This window comes from Theropithecus gelada, chromosome 9 (genome assembly GCF_003255815.1).
Source record: "Theropithecus gelada isolate Dixy chromosome 9, Tgel_1.0, whole genome shotgun sequence".
NCBI lineage: Eukaryota > Metazoa > Chordata > Mammalia > Primates > Cercopithecidae > Theropithecus > Theropithecus gelada.
The window spans coordinates 26,860,009-26,879,655 of record NC_037677.1 but is presented as its reverse complement, the minus strand read 5'-3'; the positions used below and the strand labels follow the sequence as shown (position 1 = coordinate 26,879,655).

General features: G+C 37.9%; 1 protein-coding gene across 4 annotated transcripts in view; it reads left to right on the top strand.

Moving 5' to 3' along the window:
• Positions 1-19,647, top strand: part of ARMC3 (armadillo repeat containing 3) — a 115,450-nt gene that overhangs the window by 43,378 nt on the left and 52,425 nt on the right. For all 4 annotated transcript variants that reach the window (XM_025396753.1, XM_025396751.1, XM_025396750.1 and 1 more), the window contains 3 exons: positions 1,029-1,212; positions 14,274-14,426; positions 14,530-14,635. In XM_025396753.1, the coding sequence (XP_025252538.1) occupies positions 1,086-1,212; positions 14,274-14,426; positions 14,530-14,635 (386 nt within the window). In that variant the 5' untranslated portion in view covers positions 1,029-1,085. The remainder of the gene's footprint in view (positions 1-1,028; positions 1,213-14,273; positions 14,427-14,529; positions 14,636-19,647) is intronic.

Sequence of the window (19,647 nt, the reverse complement as noted above, 5' to 3'; positions counted from 1 at the left end):
ATCTAGGATAATATTTGGCCAAATATTTGAGTACTGTGGCCCAGATAAAAATTCATCGCAAGTTTTCTCCTTGTCAATTTGGTACCCATATGCATCTTAAATCATAATCTTCAAATAAAGACAATGATGAGATCATACTTTTACCTAACATGATACAGCTGTCCTATACACAACCCAATATTTCCCAATGCTTACCCCAGAAGAAGATGCAAAATTCTTAGGTGATGTTTACCCTTCCTGGACCCACAAATCCTGGCTATGGGAGAAACGGCATCATATGGTAGACACTGATTCAGAGCATATACAGCATTCTGGAGAACCCTGCCCAAGCCCTGCAAGGTATTGTCAACTAGCTGGTGCTGTAACTGAGTCTTCAAAAGGCCATTCTATCAAGCCAGCTGCTTCAGGATGGTGGGCAACATGGTAAAACCAGTGAATTCCATGAACATTGGCCACAATGTATTTGCTGTGAAAGTGAGTTCCTTCCCTTCATGATGGTGGATTATCCTTCCGAACATTTCTCACTTTTGGGATTTCCCCTTTACATTTCTAGCTATTTAGGTAAAACTGCAGTTTTCTATAGCTGTGGGGATTCAGTAGATTTCCTCAGGCAAGACGGCCACACACTCACAATACTTCTCTTACAGTCACAAATTATTTTAAAGTATATATTTTCATCAGCTTCTGTCTTGCTTTTAAAAAAATATTTTCTCCAGATTTCAAAATAGTTTTTTGTGGAAGACTGTATGAGCAACTTCATTGACTATGATTTCTGGAAGTTTCCTCCCTAGCATTACTTTTTATCCATAACACATTTTGGAGTAAGGCAAAGGAGAAAAGACAGGGCACAAGGCCAAGAAGAGTGATGTTACTTTGATAAGCAGAACTCCTGTTCCCTGGGGCCTCTGTCACAACAAAATTCATTACATTGTGTTCCGACTGACTTTATTTCCTCTTGTAGTCAAATTTGGGAAATGTACTTTTCTTTTAGTACAACTTTCTAAAGTTGTATTTGCTTTTATTATTAGGAATTGAATGACCTTCATGTAGAAGCACTTGCAGTGATAGCCAATTGCTTTGAAGACATGGATACTATGGTGCAGATTCGGCAGACAGGGGGTCTTAAAAAGCTCCTGTCATTTGCAGAAAACTCTACAATTCCTGATATTCAGAAGAATGCGGCAAAAGCCATTGCTAAAGCAGCTTATGATCGTATGTCTCATTTTATTTTATTTTATTTATTTTGAGACAGGGTCTCACTCTATTGCTCAGGCTGGAGAGCAGTGGCATGATCACAGCTGACTGAAGCCTCAAGCTCCCCAGGTTGCAAGTGATTCTGCCACCTCAGCCTTCCTAGTAGCTGGAACTACAGGCGTGCACCACCATGCCTGGCTAATTGTATTTTTTGTAGAGACATGGTTTCACTATGTTGCCCAGGCTAGTCTAGAACTCCTGGGTTCAAGCAATCTGCCCACTTTGACTGAGTTACAGGCATGAGCCACCGCACTCTGCCATGTCTTATTTTATATAAACAAAGCATATATAATTCCTCTTGTCTCAATTTTGATTAGTACTAACAAACCCTAGAGTATTTGTCTGCTTTTAAAAAACCATTTGAGAATGGTGCTATATTTACTACTTAAGTCCAAACTCATCTCACTTCCAATGAGTTAGAGATTTGTCAGGGATATGAAGAACTCAATATGATTTCATTATCCTATTTTTCAAAAAACAATTCATTTCTATATTAAGTTTTAAGCCTTTATTTTGCTTGAATTTGGAATTATACAGAATGTATGTATTGTCTGTGAACTTGAAAGCTTTGAAGAAATCCCCATTCACAATGATATCTATAAAGTAATTTCCAAGTTTCAGCTGGCGTCTAGTAGCACCATGTTACATAGCTGTGAAAAACAATATGCTCATACTATATACATAAGACAATTTGCATTTCAGTGACAAGTAGACATAAATCTGTAAAACATGAGAGATTAATTACATCACAAGTACAGAAGATGAAATTATAGTTTTAATTTATGTGTATTTGGAGTCTTTTATCTAATAAAAGATGTGATTTTATTTTTCCCTTTCTGCACCACTACTTGTATAAATGATGACAGCATTGACTATTTTAAGTGATTTATATCTAAACATAGATACTCACATCTGTATATCTATCTATGTGTATACTATGGGAAACACTTCCTTTTCAGCACACACTGGATTTCTTCAAGGCAAAGCTTTAATGCAGTAAGCAAGACTTCACTGGCCAGTATGTGGTGTGCATAGAGGGGCCTCATGAGTTACAATATAAATGCCTATTTGAGAGACTGGTTATGAAATCAAGGTTTTTTAATATTGGCAAAAGTTGGTTTATCCAGTATTCTATCAAATGGAACTTAGACATTATCATAGCTGGTCAGTTCTCTTTTCCTTCTATCCCAGTCCTTAGCTAACTGAGACCCAAAGAGAAGTAAAATGGGGAGACATGGACAATGTCACACCTAAAATGTTTGCATATTACAGCGTCTCTTTGGAGAGTATTTATATGTATCAAATGTGGCTGGGTCATTCTAAGTCTGTTCTTACTCATTTTGAGGTGGTAGTTTGATGATGCCTACCCGTCATGTGCCATAGTACTGGAAAGTATGCTGGACAGAGTTCCTGGTACTAGAGTTCTAGTACTAGTTCCACTACTGGCATTGTAATGACCTACTTAAGTGATTTTGGGTGAGCTACAACTTCTCCAGAACAATGTATATATTCATTTACTCATGATTTCTTATTGAGCCCTCACCCAGAACAGGAAAGTAAACAGGCAATCACAATGCAGTGTTCACAGTGATTAATGATGGAAACACAGGATCACCCAGGAAGGCTCCTGGCACAGATCTGGATCAGAAAAATATTCCTGAAAATCAGTGATTAACAAGCTAGGGCCTAGAGTAAATAAGATAAACTGTCTGGTCAAAGAAGGTTCAGACGGGATGGAGGAGGAGAAGTGGTTCTGAGAAAGACCACTGTGTATAAAAGCCAGAGGAGGGACAACATGGTAAGTTCGAGAACCGAAAGCTTTCAGAATGGCTAATGACCAGAATGCCACAGAACACGGAACACTCAGGCTATGCATGTAGTGAGGAGCCCAGTGCTCACGGACATTATTAGCCCAGTTAAGGATTTTGGACTTTATTTTAATGGAAACAAAGAGCCATTGAAGTTACTCAGAGAAGGGAGGGAACATCGCAGATTTTCACTTAAGAGAACTCGTGTTGCAAAGTGGAGAAGAGATTGGAAATGTTTAGCACCAGATACAGAAGACCAAAAGGGGGTTGCTGTAGTAACCTGGGTGAGATGTGAAGGTGCCCTGAAACAGAGATGTGGTGTTCGGGATTGGCTCGAGGCACTTTGCAAGGAGAACCACCGGCACATGTGTATTTTTGAATGACTACGTTAGTTGAAAAAGGAAGAAGGCTACACTAAGGATGAGGCCAAGTTTCTGGCTTAGACAGCTGCAAGTAAAATGGTGCCACTCACAGGAATGGAGAACCCAAGAAGTGGAGCGGTTTTGCTTGAAGAAAAGGAATCAATCCTATTCTTGTTTTTAAAATTGTGGTGAAATATAAATATGAAATTTACCATCTTCATAATTTTTAAGTGTAGAGTTCAGTGGCATTAAATGTATTCACATTTTTGTGGTGCTGTCCATCCATAGAAATCTTTTCATTTAGCAAAACTAAAAGTACACCAATTAAACAATAATTCCCACTCCTTCTTCATGCAGACTCCTGGCAATCACTATTCTTCGTCTCTATGAATTTGATGACTCTAGATCCCTCATATATGTGGAATCATATAGCATTTGTCCTTTTGCAAATGCATTGCACTTAGCATGATGTCCTCAAGGTTCATTCATGTTGTAGCATGTGTCACAATTTCCTCCCTTAAGGCCGAAGAATATTCCATTGTCTGTAAAGACCATGTTTGGTTTATCCTTTCAACCCTGGATGGACAGTTGGTTGCATCTGCCTTTTGGCTAACATGAATAATGTTGCTAAGAATGTGGGTGTACAGATACCTCTTTGAGTCCCTGATTTCAATTTTTTTGGATATGTACCTAGAAGTGGAGTTACTGAGTCATATGGTAATTATATTTTTAGGTTTTTTTTTTTTTTTTTTTTTGAGACAGTCTCACTCTGTCACCTAGGCTGGAGTGCAATGGTGTGATCTCAGCTCACTGCAACCTCCACCTCCTGGCTTCAAGTGATTCTCCTGCCTCAGTCTCCTGAGGAGCTGGGACTACAGGTGCACACCACCACACCTAGTTAATTTTTGTATTTGTAGTAGAGACATGGTTTCACCATGTTAGCCAAGCTGGTCTCGAACTCCTGACCTCAGGCAATCCACCTGCCTCAGCCTCCCAAAGTGCTGGGATTACAGGTGTGAGCCATCACACCCGTTTTCTATTTATAATTTTTTTCAGAAACTGCCATATCTTTTTCTGTAGCAGCTGTACCATTTAATATTCCCATAACCAATGCACAAGAGTTCCAATTTCTCCACAGCCTGGTCAACACTTGTTATTTTCTGTTTGTTGATAGTAGCCATTCTAATGGGTATGAGGTGCTATCTCATTGTGCTTTTTATTTGCATGTCCCTAATGATAAGCAACTTCGAGCATCTTTTTTGTGTGCTTATTGGCCACTTGCTTATCTTCTTTGGAGATATCCAAGTCCTTCTCCCATTTTTTGATCGGGTTGTTTTCTTGATGCTGAGTTACACAAGTTCTTCATATATTCTGGATATTAACCCCTTATCAGATATTATTTGAAAATAGTTTCTCCCATACTATGGGTTGCCTTTTCACTCTGTTGATTGTGTGCTTTGATGCACAAAAGTTTTAAATTGTGATGCAATCCAATGTATCTATTTCATTGCCTATGCTGTTTGCTGTTGGTGTCGTATCCAATAACTCATTACCAAATATCATAAAGCTTTTGCCCTATGTTTTCTTCTAGGAGTTTTGTAGTTGCTGCTCTTACATTTAGGTCTTGATACATTGAGTTTATTTTTATATAGGGTATAAAATTATGGTCCCAGTTCATTCTTTTTCATGTAGATATAAATTTTTCCTAGCATCATTTGTTGAAATTGGTTCTTTATTTGTAATACAAAGGAATTCAAGCAGATGGTCTTTAAATCCTTTCTGGCACTTAATGTTTTCTGATTCTACTTCCTTATGTTAGTTCTAAAATAACTACATTCCAGTTTGAAGTTGTGTCTCCTCAGTCTTTATGTTAGAATCTAATGACTAACTGTATTCACTTCGTGTATGTCATCTGTGATTGTATTATGTTCCCTTCAAACATCACTCTTTCAGACCGAAGAATTCAGATCTTGTTTAGTCTCTCTCCATACGTGTCCTCAGGCCATCCTGGGATCATTCTCTTACCTCTTCTGGACTTCCTCTTGTTTATTATACCCTCCTTGAGATGTGTTGATAAGTATTATGAAAGCTATAAGTATGCACCATCATTTTATATTACTATAGATAGGTTAATTTATCATTATTTTCCATTTCAGTCTTATGCAGCAAGTATTTTAGTCTCTTAACTACATTAGCATATTGGGCCAATCCTTTGAGGGAAGGACTTGCAGGGAGCCCCCAGATCATCTTTCTCAGTCAGGACCCAGAGCTCAAAGTCCCTCATTTTAGTTTGTAGCATTTTGGGGCTGGGCATGGTGGCTCACACCTGTAATCCTAGCACTTTGGGGGTTTGAGGTGAGAAGATCACTTGACACCAGGAGTTCAAGACCAGCCTAGGCAATGGAGCAAGACCCCCCATCTCTACACAAAATTTTTAAAAAATGAGCCATGCATGGTATTGTGCACCTGTAGTCCCAGCTACTTGGGAGGCTGAGGAAGGAAGATCACTTGAGCCCAGGGGTTTGAGGCTGCAATGAGATGTGATCATGCTACTGCACTCCAGCCTGGGTAACTGAGCAAGACCCTTAATAATAGTAATAACAATAACAATACATCCTAACATTTTTCATTTGTAGTTAAAAATGCAAACTTTGCTTTGGACTAGTATTGCATTTTATTTGAGGCCTGGTATAGGATCAATTTGTACAAGTGTTCTATTAAATCTTGGAAAGGCACACTCTGCTTACTATTTAAATAAACATTTATCATATGCATGCTATATGCAAAGTGTTGTTCCAGAAGATAAGGATAAACAATGGATGCAATGAATAAATATTTTCTGAATAGACAAAAAGATATATTTCCTGTAGAAAACAGAGTTTGATTATCTTTTAGTTCAATTTTATAAATTATATTGTACAGTTTTATCCTTATTCTTGTTTTAGCTATATGATCTATCACAGATGAAGAGTAGTACGTTAGAAGTTTCCCACTATATTATTTTTATTTTCTCTTGTAATTTTCTCTTGTCGCCCAGGCTGGAGTGTGGTGTGGTGATCTTGGCTCACTGCAAGCTCCACCTCCCGGGTTCTCGCCATTCTGCTGCCTCAGCCTCCCTAGTAGCTGGGACTACAGGCACCTGCCACCAAGCCCGGCTAATATTTGGTATTTTTAGTAGAGACGGGGTTTCACCGTGTTAGCCAGGATGGTCTTGATCTCCTGACCTCATGATCCGCCTGCCTCAGCCTCCCAAAGTGCTGGGATTACAGGCGTGAGCCACCGTGATGGGTCTCTGTCTTGTAATTTTATATTAAATAACTTTGCTTTACGTTTTATATCCACTGCTGATTTTTTAATCTCACTTTTATTGCTCTTTAGCTTTTGATCCTAATTTGATATTAAGATTACCATGTATTATCAAACATGGTCTTGGCAGAAAAAAAATTCTAGACACTCCTGATGGTTTTAAAAGAGACAAACGAAGGAACTACTTTCACAAGTATAATTAGGGTTAAGGGAATAAGCAAGAGATGATGAGGTCCCCAGAGATTAGCAATATTGGGAAACCTTCACTATCACTAGGTCCAAAAGGCAAGGCAAAGAAACAGATTTTTATAGCTACTATATTCGCCCTTATTTCTGGCATCATGTTTTATGTTTTATGCTTTCTGCTTTTTTTCTATGCTGTTCATTTCTTTGTATAGATTTTAAAAACCTTCATAAATAGTTATTTTAAAGATAAAGTTACTATAGTTATTTTAGATATTTAGCAATTTTGCTTCCACAATTCTTTCCCTTTCTGATGTTTCTAAGATCAGTAAGAGGTTATAGATTCCCCTCTCTAATAAGCTTTTTTTTTTTTTTTGAGACTGAATCTCACTCTGTCACCCAGACTGGAGTGCAGTGGAGTGATCTCTGGAGTCACTGCAACCTCCGCCTCCTGGGTTCAAGTGATTCTCTTGCCCCAGCCTCCCAAGTAGCTGGGATTATAGGTGCGTGCCATCATGCTTATCTAATTTTTGTATTTTTAGTAGAGACAGTGTTTCACCATGTTGGACAGGCTGGTCTTGAACCCCTGACCTCAACTGATCCACCCGGCCTCCCAAAGTGCTGGGATTACAGGCATGAGCCACCACACCTGGCCAAAGTCTCTCTTTTTTAAGAATCACTTTGTCATTACATTCAATTTTAACCACATTTGTCATTTAGAGTTATATACATATTGAATCTGTTTCAGTGTGTGCTGTCAATTTCTCATAATAAAGCTTACCTATCCTTATGATTTTATTTGATTCATTTCTCAAATTAACCAGAGATTTTTCAGTTAAAATTTTTTATACAGTTAATTTTTTTAAAGATATATCCAATAGTGATATGCTTTGAGATTTTACCTTACCTGTGAATAGGTTTGTTGCCTTCAAACATACATGACAATTTAACTGGGTTTGGAATTGCTGCATCATAATATTTCTGCTTAAATATCTATAGAAGTGATGCTGGGCACAGTGGCTCACACCTGTAATCCCGGCACTTTTGGAGGCCGAGGCAGGTGGATCACCTGAGGTCAGGAGTTCGAGACCAGCCTGGCCCTAACATGACGAAACCCATCTCTACTAAAAATACAAAAAAATTAGCCAGGCATAGTGGCGCGTGCCCATAATCCCAGCTACTTGGGAGGCTGAGGCAGGAGAATTTCTTGAACCCGGGAGGCAGAGGTTACAGTGAGCCGAGGTCACGCCATCGCACTCCAGCCTGGGCAACAACAGCGCAACTCCATCTCAGAAAAACAAAAAACATATCAATGAAGCTTGCTTTTGTAGTGTTCAAGGCTGATTTCCATTAGTTTTGCATATATGATTTTTTTTCTATATTAAGGTAGAATTTTTTATCCCGAGTTTGAAATTTTTGCCAAAATATGTCTAAGTCCCCCTCTCCACTCTACTACTAGGCAAGACTTTTGATCTCCGGAGTCACGGTTTTTTCCCTTAATTCAGGAAGCTAGTTTTTTCCATTATACTTTGGATTCTTGTTTTTGTTTCACTTAATCTTTTTTCCCCATGAATACTTATTTTTAGACCATCTCTGTTCTCCTTTCTATGCAGTGTTTCATAATTTTGGTTTTTAAGGCTCGTCATGGAATGCAGAGGACTCTGCCTTGGCCTGGTTTTAATGAATAGATGAAGCCTACAGGGTGCCCTTTGCCTGTCTTCCCATCCATTGAGAGGGCAATGGACTCCTTTAGCCCAATTTTGGATGACGAGGAGACTTTTCCATAATGCAGTATTGCAACACCAGAGTTCTATCTTCTCCTGATCCCACTGGTTTATATAAGAAGGTGATAGAAGTTCACAGCTTTCTGAGGGGCCCTTCATTGTCTGTGGCCTGGTGACTTGTGGAAGTTTGTTTCTTCCTCTCTTCCCCTTGCCCCAGGGTCCTCTTTTTCTCCTTTTCTTATCAACCTCTTTGACATATCAGTCCATTTTAAATAGCCCCATCTCCTCAGCTCATCTCCGTCATTTCACCTGCTGCGCCTGACTTCTGTTTCCACCATTCTGCCAAAATAGTCCTTGTAGAATTTGACATTGACCTCTCAACTCCTAAATCCTGCAGAGGCATTTTCAGTCCTTTTTAACTTGACCTCTGGGTGGGAATCCACACTGTTGATTGCCCCCTCTTCCTGTAAACTCCTTTATCCCTTGGTTTCCAAACCGCCCCCCTCTCTGTTTTCCAAATTACCAGACCAACCTTCACCTTTACCAATTTCCTCAGCTTATTTCAATACTAAACTTGCCTTCTGTTTTCTGTCTTGTTCTCTTGAAAATCTCCCTGAGCACTCTCACTTATGACTAATGTTTCAGCTGCCTCCTTATTTGCTTATGAATCCCAAATCTGTTTCTAATTCTGACCTGTCTTCTGAATTCCTGCTTGTACTTCTGACAGCTTCCAAGCACATCCAACTATACTGCCCACACTCCACTTTGGGGAGTGTTAAGTTTGAGAATCTGAACAAAGAGTAACCTTCCGAAAATGTAGAAATACACTACATTCTGCATATAATTGCAGGGAGTTTATGGACTGCCTGAAGCCCACCTGTCTTCTGAATCCATGGACCCCAGGTTAATAATGCTTGAGCTAGAATAAGCAGGATCAAATCCAGACAACCCCACTTGGCATTAGAGATTCTTCTGTTTTACACAAGCACATGGCCATTGGTTATCAATTTGTTCTTCCTCAGATACTCTCCCTTGTGCTCTGGATTGTATAACTTTGTTAGACCATAATTTTGTACTCATTTGCTCTGGTTTGGGCCTTTTGTCTGGATTCTGGTTTGGGAAATGCTGTTTTGACCTATTGGTATCCATGTTCTTCAAATGGCTAGATTTAGAGGAAATCTCGAATTTTCTAATTCTGTTAATTTTCAAGGTGTCAATAAAATAACTTGTTTCTCTTTAGGTCCTTAAGAAATTAAAAAACCTGCTTCCTCTTGCTTTAACCTAGTGTAGCCCACTCTGCTCTACATCTGCTACCAGTTTTCTCACACTAGGCTTTCACCTGTTCCCACCATGGTAGATTAAAGCAACAACCTGTGCGTGAACTAAAGTAACCTGACCCTCATTGGAATACCACGCAAGCACAGCACAAAAGTTAACTTCCATTGCTGAGCAGAACCTCCATTTCCCAGCTCTACCTTAACATCATTCAACCAACTGCCCATCTGTATTACAGTTGGGCTCCTTCACTGTGGTCTTGAGGTTTCCTCTATTACTATGAAAACTTCCATTTTATAATTCGACTTATTTAACTGGTAATCTTCCTCCATCCCTTCTCACATAGCAAAAAACAAAATTGTTTTCATCATTGGCAACTCTACAAAAACTGAAAAAGTATGCCAGGTGGGTCTTCAAATTCAGTGAATGCAGAAGTGGTTTAATTTTCTTATAGCCTAGGAGATATCTGGTCTGAAAGCTTGATTCTTGGAACCTCTAGAAAGATAGATGATTCCACGAAGATTCAAACTTTCTCTCTGTTCACATATCCCAATAAATTATTACAAGTGAACGCTCTTCTGATTGGAAGTGCAGGGTTTTGAGAAAATCTGTCCATTCCAGAAGCAGAATTTCCCCCAAGGACTCTGATCTGCCTTAGCCATGACATTTTTGGGCAGTACTGCCTACTTCTGACCAGAACACAATATTAGGGCAGAACTAGTATCTTTGAGGCCAGTGCTGGAAGATAGGTTAAATCTTTTTCACTGCCTAATTATTCTGTATTTTGGTTGATTTATTTACCTCTTAACTCTTATTATCTAGCCAGATCTACCATATCCACCTCTTCCTCCTGCCTGGATTCTAGATTCTGCCATCTTCTCAGGTGCTACCTGTATTTCTTGTTGTATTAGTCTGTTCTTACACTGCTATGAAGAAATAGTTGAGACTGGGTAATTTATAAAGGAAAAAGGTTTAATTGACTCACAGTTCTGTGGGCTGGGGAGGCCTCAGGAAACTGACAATCATGGCAGTAAGCACCTCTTTGCAGGTCAGCAGGAGAGAGACTGAATGCCCAGCAAAATGGCGGGGAAGCCCCTTATAAAACCATCAGATCTCGTGAGAACTAACTCACCATCAGGAGAACAGGATGGAGGAAACTGCCCCAGGTGATTCAATTATCTCCACCTGGTCCCTCCCACAATATGTGGGGATTATAAGAACTACAATTGAAGATGAGATTTGTTTGGGGACACAGTCAAACCTTATCATTTGTCTACTTTATCAACTCTTGCCTGCCTTGACCTCTATCTGCTAGACCCAGCCAGCTTAACTAGACATGTCTTATTTTATATTAGTCACAGTGGCAAACTCTTAAAAACTTAACAATGAATAAGAAAGCTATCTCCTACTATTCTTGTATTGAAAGCATATAATCATGAAGAAGTTTAAAAAATTTCCCACAGTTAGAAAACTCCATTTATACGTAGATTTTGACAAAATTGCTCCGTATTCTGTTATTAAAACAATGTAACTATCAATAGCAATTTATATACTTATTTTTACTTTCCATCATCATAAGAATATTTTTTTAGACAAGGTCATGCATTGTCATTGTATGTCAGAAACACAATTGAAATATCCAAACCCGTAACACACTTTATTTAAGTTTCGTTTGTTGAGTAAAGTTTTAACATGCATCTCAACTGTGGAAAGCCCAAATCAATATGCCTTTGACCTGGTACCAGTAGGAGGAAGGTGTTAATTACCGTGTTGCCATGAGGTTTATGAACTGGCATTAACATCTCAGCAGGAGCAAAAGTGGCACAATAGCAACTTCTGAGAATGGATGAAGGAAAGCATCATTACACAGGGATTTGTTTCCAGTAAGAAAACGTTATGCGTTTTATTTTAGGGATACTGAACAAACATTATTTTTAAAGAACATTATGCTACTAGTAGCATAAATATCTTGCCATCTTTATGATCTGTGCAATTAAAACACAAATACTTCTTGGTGTAGCAATTCAAGGAAAGTATTTAGTTAATATGTTAATTCATCTTTTAAATCTATTATAGCCACGCTGCAGTCAGCATTTTTAAGGTTTAGTGAACACAGCTGCATTTTGAGAACACTCCCAGCAAGGTTGAGAACCTAATTGCCCTCAGTATCTATTGAGATTATTTTTTTAAATCTTTTCAATAATTGCAAATATACTGTTTTCTGAATGCAACAACTACATACTCCAAAGTTCGTTTTTTCAAATTAATCATTTTGGCCAATTTTCCTGATAGAATCCATGCTGAGACGGTTTTATTTAGAAAATTTGGTTTAGAGCCATCGGGGAAATCTTAACGAGAAATCTAAGCATTTTAGGTCAGAGACTCTGGAAAAGTTTTGGATATTACTTATTCAGAGAAAATTGGTAAGAACTGTGTATATTTAAAACATTTTTGGAGCCACATACTTTAGAGTTAAGTATTAACTGAAACTTTTTTATGAAAAATAGTTATGGCCTGCCTGAATTCTAATAGTAAATGAAAGGAAGGAACCAAGAGATTAAAATGATAGGACTACAGGATATGGTTCATGATTGGTTTAAAGTGAATGAGCAGGAGCGTTAATAAGTTAGCCTATTCCAGTTATTGCCAGATTGCTTAATATATATTTGTGTATCAGGTGAACAAAGGCCAAAAGTATTTGCAAATATGCTGCCATCTAAATGTGATACTGCTTCTGTGAAAAAGGATGGTTTTTTTGAGTCATCATTGAAGGAAGGGATAAATCATAACTTCACAATGGAAACCTAACTGATGTTAATTTCTGAAAATATTTCTGAAAAAAAAAACCAAGTTAATTAACATACCTGTAAGTAATGAACCAGTTCTACATGTAAATATTGTAATCTAAATTATTATCAGCATTTTTTGCAAAGATTCTTATTCTAATAGAATATTCTTTTATATATCTTGAGTGCATATCACACATTCTTCCATTTTAATCACAAAAATAGAATTTATAAAGGTTAATTTTATAAACTTTACAAAGGGTACTCATAAATAATCAAGTCAATGACAATTTTTTGAAGGAAACAAATTATTTAGCAAGGAATTATTTGTAGGTTGTTTCTTTTTATACTAGTCTCTGGTACCTCTTTATTTCATCAAAACAGTTTGATTTAATATATTTTTTCTAGAACATACTTTAATAAAGAGGAACTTCTTTAGAATCAGCTAGAACATTAAAAAATTAGAACTAATAGAACACAAAACAAAAAATTATTTTAATGTTCTCATTTAGCTTAATGCAGTATTTAAATTAGTATAGTAATGAGATTGTTATTTATTAAAAAATCAAACGAAGCCAAGAGAAAACAATGTTTAGGGAACAAAAGAGCATTAAAAATACTTTGGTTTCAAACTTAGTGTTTTAAATGGGATGAATATAATGGTATGTACTTAGACATAACTTTATTTAATTAAATATAATAATAATAATTATTATTATTTTTTGAGACAGAGTCTTGCTCTGTCACCCAGGCTGGAGTGTAGTGGTGCGATCTCAGCTCACTGCAAGCTCCGCCTTGCGGGTTCACGCCATTCTCCTGCCTCAGCCTCCCGAGTAGCTGGGACTACAGGCGCCCACCACCACGACTGGCTACGTTTTTGTATTTTTTAGTAGAGACGGTGTTCACCGTGTTAGCCAGGGTGGTCTCGATCTCCTGACCTCGTGATCCGCCTGCCTCGGCCTCCCAAAGTGGAATTAAATAATTATTTTAATGTTTGCTACTTAAGTATGTATTGTCGTTTGAGAAAAAAATGATGGTTGTATTTTCATATAAGACTATAAATCTCTTAAGACTTGGATCATACTTTACAACTCATTTTTACTTTCTTCTCTCCTCTGCTCTTCTCCTGAAGGTTGTAAGCATCCAGCTCACCAGTTTGCACATCTTAGGCATTCTTCCAATATTGGGTTTTACATTTAAAAGAACCATCAAATAAACTGGATTTTGTCCTCAGTGAACAAATAGCCTGTGTGAACACTGAGTACCAGGTCAGGTACATGACGGGTGTTCAATCAGTGCTTTCTAAATCCAAAAACTTGCCTTTTTCCTAGTATAGAATTTCCTTGGCCCTAATATTGATCTCATACAAGGGAATAGGAAAAAAATCCGTGATTCATTTTGCATAATTAGTGTATTCTAAAGTTAAGTCGTTGTAGATTTTGTCTAGTTTAGACTCTGGTACTAAAACTAGCAAATGGTTTGAATTCCTATTAGACTTTGGATGGAAAAGTAATAATACTTCACAGTTTTTGCATTAAAATTCTGATTTTTTTTTTTCTCTTTGGTGTATGAAAGCTGAAAATAGAAAACTTTTTCACGAACAAGAGGTTGAAAAGTGCCTTGTAGCCTTTTTGGGTTCGGAAAACGATGGAACTAAAATTGCTGCTTCCCAAGCTATTTCAGCAATGTGTGAGAATTCAGGCAGCAAAGATTTTTTCAATAATCAGGGTAAGCCAACTGGAAACAACTCTTTTGAGCATTTTTAGGTTACCATATTCTAGTGCACATGGGCATTTTAAAAGTTACATTTTTTACCTTTCTCTTTCTGTAGGGATTCCACAGTTAATTCAGTTGCTAAAAAGTGACAATGAAGAGGTACGGGAAGCAGCAGCTCTAGCCCTGGCAAACCTAACCACTTGCAACCCTGCTAATGCAAAGTAAGTTCAGAGATCCTCACCCAACACTGACTTGTGGAACAATTCACAGTTCAAGATGTTCTCATGCTAAATTATTGACTTTCACGATAGTCTGTGAATTGCTTCAGATGATCTATCTTGGGGTTATTCTTCAGAATCCCTTATGAAAATAGAATCATCAGATGGGCCTGTTTTCCACAAATATTACAAAATCTTAACTGTTTCTGAGTTTGTTGGGAAAATGTGCAGGCCATTTGATTTCAGGGACCAGGAGGACTCTTGCAGAAGCTTCTACAAATAAGACTGAATAATGCTGGAAATGTTAAAGACAAGATCGGATGAGCATTTGATAAATCTGGAAAAATGCTTAAAGATCCATCTTAAAAGGGTATAAACATTAGATAATATAGAAACATTTAAAAGGTCAGTGGCTCACACCTGTAATCTCAGCACTTTGGGAGACTGAGCATGGTGGATCATTTGAGGTCGGGAGTTCAAGACTAGCCTGGCCAACATGGTGAAGTCCTGTCTGTACTAAAAATACAAAAAATTAGCTGGGCATGGTGGCAGGCGCCTGTAATCCCAGCTATTGAGGAGGCTGAGGCAGGAGAATCGCTTGAACTCGGGACGTGGAGGTGGCAGTGAGCCGAGATCGTGCCATTGCACTCCAGCCTGGGCCACAGAGCGAGGCTCCACTTCAAACAAACAAACAAACGAACAAATAAACAAACCAAAGCATATTATGAGCAAATACTGTGAAGAAAAGTTAAGGAATAGGAATGCCTTCTGTATCCCAAGCACTCTGGTATGTAATTTATACTCATTTTTAATATTATCAGAATAATCTGCCAGCAGTTGAGGAAACAGACTTTTCAAGCTTACTTAATTTTCCTGGGTATGCATTTTTATCGAAATAGCTGAGCTGGAAATCAATGCAGGTCTGTCAGACTCCAAAGTCTGTTCTTTCCTCTATAGGAGATAAAGACCACCTTATAAAACAGTAAGAATTTCTTGAAGACAACTTCCATAAATAAAATAATTATTTGCCTTCCCTCCAACTCATTTGGTATGTTAGTTAGCTTTCATTTATTATTGCTTTGTGATATCGTGGCTAAAATTATCCTTTTCTAACTTGAAATAAATCTCCCTCGGCCTCCATCACATACTTAATAGTTCTTAGCCTTTCTTTCCCTTTCTGTTCTCCCACACAAATATTTTATAAGATCCTAATGGAATGACTGCAAATCTAACGGCCTGATAAAAACATCACAGAAATGCATAAGTGTCAAAACAAAACTGTGTTCCTTTAATAGCTACAATCTTTGACATAGTAATTTCCTAAATTAAGGGTCATCATTATCTCTATGAAAGCACATACACTTCTGGAATATTGAGTCCTTGTAAGTAGCAATTTGAAAATAGCATATTCAGTGATTTTTCCGGTATGGTTGCGCGGTGCAAAAAAATCTTATCAGAGACACTAAACTATTTCTCTCTCCAGTCCATTTAGATTTGTATGCGATCTAGAATACTTTAACAGGCCTCCAGAGCATATAGGTGTCTTGATTTGATGTGAGTTTGCCTGGCTTATATTTTTTGTTTTATTTTACATAAAGTCATAGAAAATTAGGATAGTAAGTAGTTCTAAAAGGGGCTGCCTTCAGATTTGCTCTCTCAGTTTAATTATCTATTTTACAGATTTTTGTCATCTGACTCATAGTTCCATTTTGTTACCATAGAAAGGTCAGTCAGGACTAAATGATGCCTGACTTCTCTAGTACAGTCAACTTTATTTACATAATTTAACTTTATTCTTTGTAAATTTTTAATTGCAGTTATTTCTTTAACCTATTATATACTGTCCATTCTGTTTTTTTTTTTTTTTAATTTTGTGTTTTGTAAGGGAAATGGGACATGAATGAAAGTGGCTTTCTGAATGTTCCTTGAGGTCTGTATAATTTTTACTTGGGATTTTCTGAGCTAAAAAAATATTGAAGATGAATACTCTTGAAGAGGATGTGGAATCAAATTTGACAGATTTATGCCAAATGCTGAAGACTGAAGTTGCAAAAGATTCTAGAGCCAATCAAAAGGAATGAACACGAATAAGCCACATAGTCCTTCTAGAAGCCTCCTGGAGTTTAATTAGTAATGCCAAATATAACGGAAGTGACAACAAATGTGATTGGTTATTTTTAATAAAATAATTTTCTACTCAGATCGTCTTTTAAAAATTGTTAGCTTAAACTCAGCATTGGTGAGTATTTCTGGCATCACTTTTAGTAGCTGTCCATTCAATCATCTCTGCAGGAAGCATCGTGGCTTTGCTGCTGGGGTGGTTGGAATCAAGATTTTCTAATTATTTTTCTGTCACACATAAGTAGTATAGGAGGCAAGAACCCAGAGTTAACTTCCTCCAGGTGCACTTGGTAGCTCTTTGAATATTTGATCATTGCTATCCTAATTTTTAAAAATGCACGTAAGCATTGCAAATACCAATTTTGTGTATGTTAAAATGTAACCCTTCTCCTACAGCCCTTCTCCTACACGCATATCTTAATGTGCCTAAAATGAATTTTTAAACTCTAATTCTTAGACTCAGGGCATCTTCTGGAATTGGAGGCTCATTTCATGCATTGAGTAATCGCTGGTGTTGTCATGGTAACATATAATGTTGGTGCAATTTCCTTTATGTAATAGATTTTTGCTTGGAAAATTGTGGGTAGATCAAAATTTTCTAAATTAAATAATCAACCCAGGGAAGGAGAAATGTACTTTGTGGCAACCCTTTTTGTAAAAATAACAAATGCCTTTTTTTTATTAAAATCTTTTTATAATCCAAAAATTGACTTTTATAATCTTTATGTAAATTAATTTATAGTCTAATGTATCTGATTTCAGATTTTCACACATCTTGCTTTCTCATAACAAGAAAAATACACTCAAATGTAATAAGATAGTATGATGATGAGCAATTTTAGTAGCAATCATAAATAAATAATCAGACCATTCATAGCCCTATGTAGAAGATTTTCAACTTTATTAAAGTAATCTGATCATCACCTTAATTCATGCCAAAAGATCTTACCTATTTGGTATTCTTTATGAATGAGGTTTCCTAGATACTCAAGTTTAGTGGGTTTTTAAAAATTTACTTTTTTAATCCAAAAAAACTTTTTAAAATTTGTGATAAGTTTGAATTTAAATCTTCTAAAATCCTTCCTTCTCAACCTTCTTCTTTTTTTTTTTTTTTTTTCCAGATAGGATCTCACTCTATTGCTCAGGCTGAAGTGCAATGGTGCAATCGTAGCTCATTGCAGCCTAAATCTCCTGGGCTCTAGCGATCCTCCTGCCTCAGCCTTGCAAGTAGCTGAGATTACAGGCATGCACCATCCCACCCAGTTAATTTTTCTTTTCTTTCTTTTTTTTTTTTTTTTTAGAGATGGGGTCTTACCATGTTGCCCACGCTGGTCTCTCAAACTCCTGAGCTCAAGCAATCCTCCTACCTTGGCCTTCCAAAGTGCTGGGATTACAGGTTTGAGCCTCTGCACTGAGCTCCCTCTCAGCCTTTTGAACTGATTACGCTGTTATTGAACTTTGGTGGGGAAAGTTATGGTTGCCATTTTGACTAAGTGGCTGCCATGTGACCCTTGGCGGCGTTCTCATGGCCCCTCGGGGAAGGGGGTCTGCTTGTCCCACTCACTGGGTATAAATTCGGGGGGACAGCTCCTTTGACCTTCGATGCATTTTGCTGATTCCTTATCAAGCTTCTGAGAGCTGTCAGTTTTTCATTTTCGCTGCTATCAGTGGATCTGACTGGCAGAGCTCTAACTTCCTCCCTGCCAGAGTTCCTTTCAAATCCTTTCTGTCCATGAAAAGCTTGGATACCAGCTTTATCAAATTTTACATAAAAGCCATACAGGAGGGTCTGATGCCTCTTCTGTAAGTACATCGTTTTTGCTTCTCAGAGGCCATTCCCCACCCCGACAGATAATTCTCATGTTGTGGTTATGTGAAATTTCCAGATATTTGAGTTATGGATATGTGAGATGGTAGTTTAAAAGTTATTAACAAAAGGAATCCTTTTACTTACAAATGGGCTAATGTTGTAGAATAAAACAGACATAAAATATATCCTGGAAGTAAATTCCGCTTTCAGGAGTGTTTTGCCTTAGGTCTTTGTAGTGACACCCTCTTGCCTGGAAAATCTCTTCCCAGGCAGCCTGTGGTTCCCTCCCTCACCCCGTTTACATCTCTGTTACAATGTCACCTTGGTGAAGCAACTTAGCATTACCACACGGCTTAAGATAGCACCCCACACATGCATATTCTCAACACTCCTTCCCTGCTGCCCTTTTCACATACTCTTATCATTTTCTAACATAGCAGGTAACTCACCTAGTACACTTATCATCATTTATTTTCTGTACCACCCACCTCCCTGCACCGTCCGCCCCCACCCCCTCACACACACCAACCACTAGCATCCATGAAGGGAGCAGCCTTCATCTATTTAATTCACTGATGCATCCCAAGCATCTAGAACAGTGTCCATCCCGTAGTAAGTATTTGAAGGAAAATAGGCTTACATCAAAAATAAAACCAAAAAATGACCAGGCAAAGGTGGTTCACATCTGTAATCCCAGCACTTTGGAAAGCCAAGGCGGGTGGATCACTTGAGGTCAGGGGTGCAAGACCAGCCTGGCCAACATAGTGAAACCCCGTCTCTACTAAAAATACAAAAATTAGCCGGGTGTGGTGGTGCATACCTGGAATCCCAGCTACTTGGGAGGCTGAGGCATGAGAGTCCCTTGAACACTGTAGGCAGAGGTTGCAGTGAGCCAAGGTCATGCCACTTCACTCTAGCCCGGGTGACAGAGTGAGACTCCATCTTTAAAAACGAAACAAAACAAAACAAAAAACAAACAAACAAAAAAACGAAAACAAAACCCCCAACAGTAAAAGGACAGTGAGGAAAACAAAGTGTATTTGACAAAGTCTGTTGTCAAACAATCAATAATGGCCATTACTTA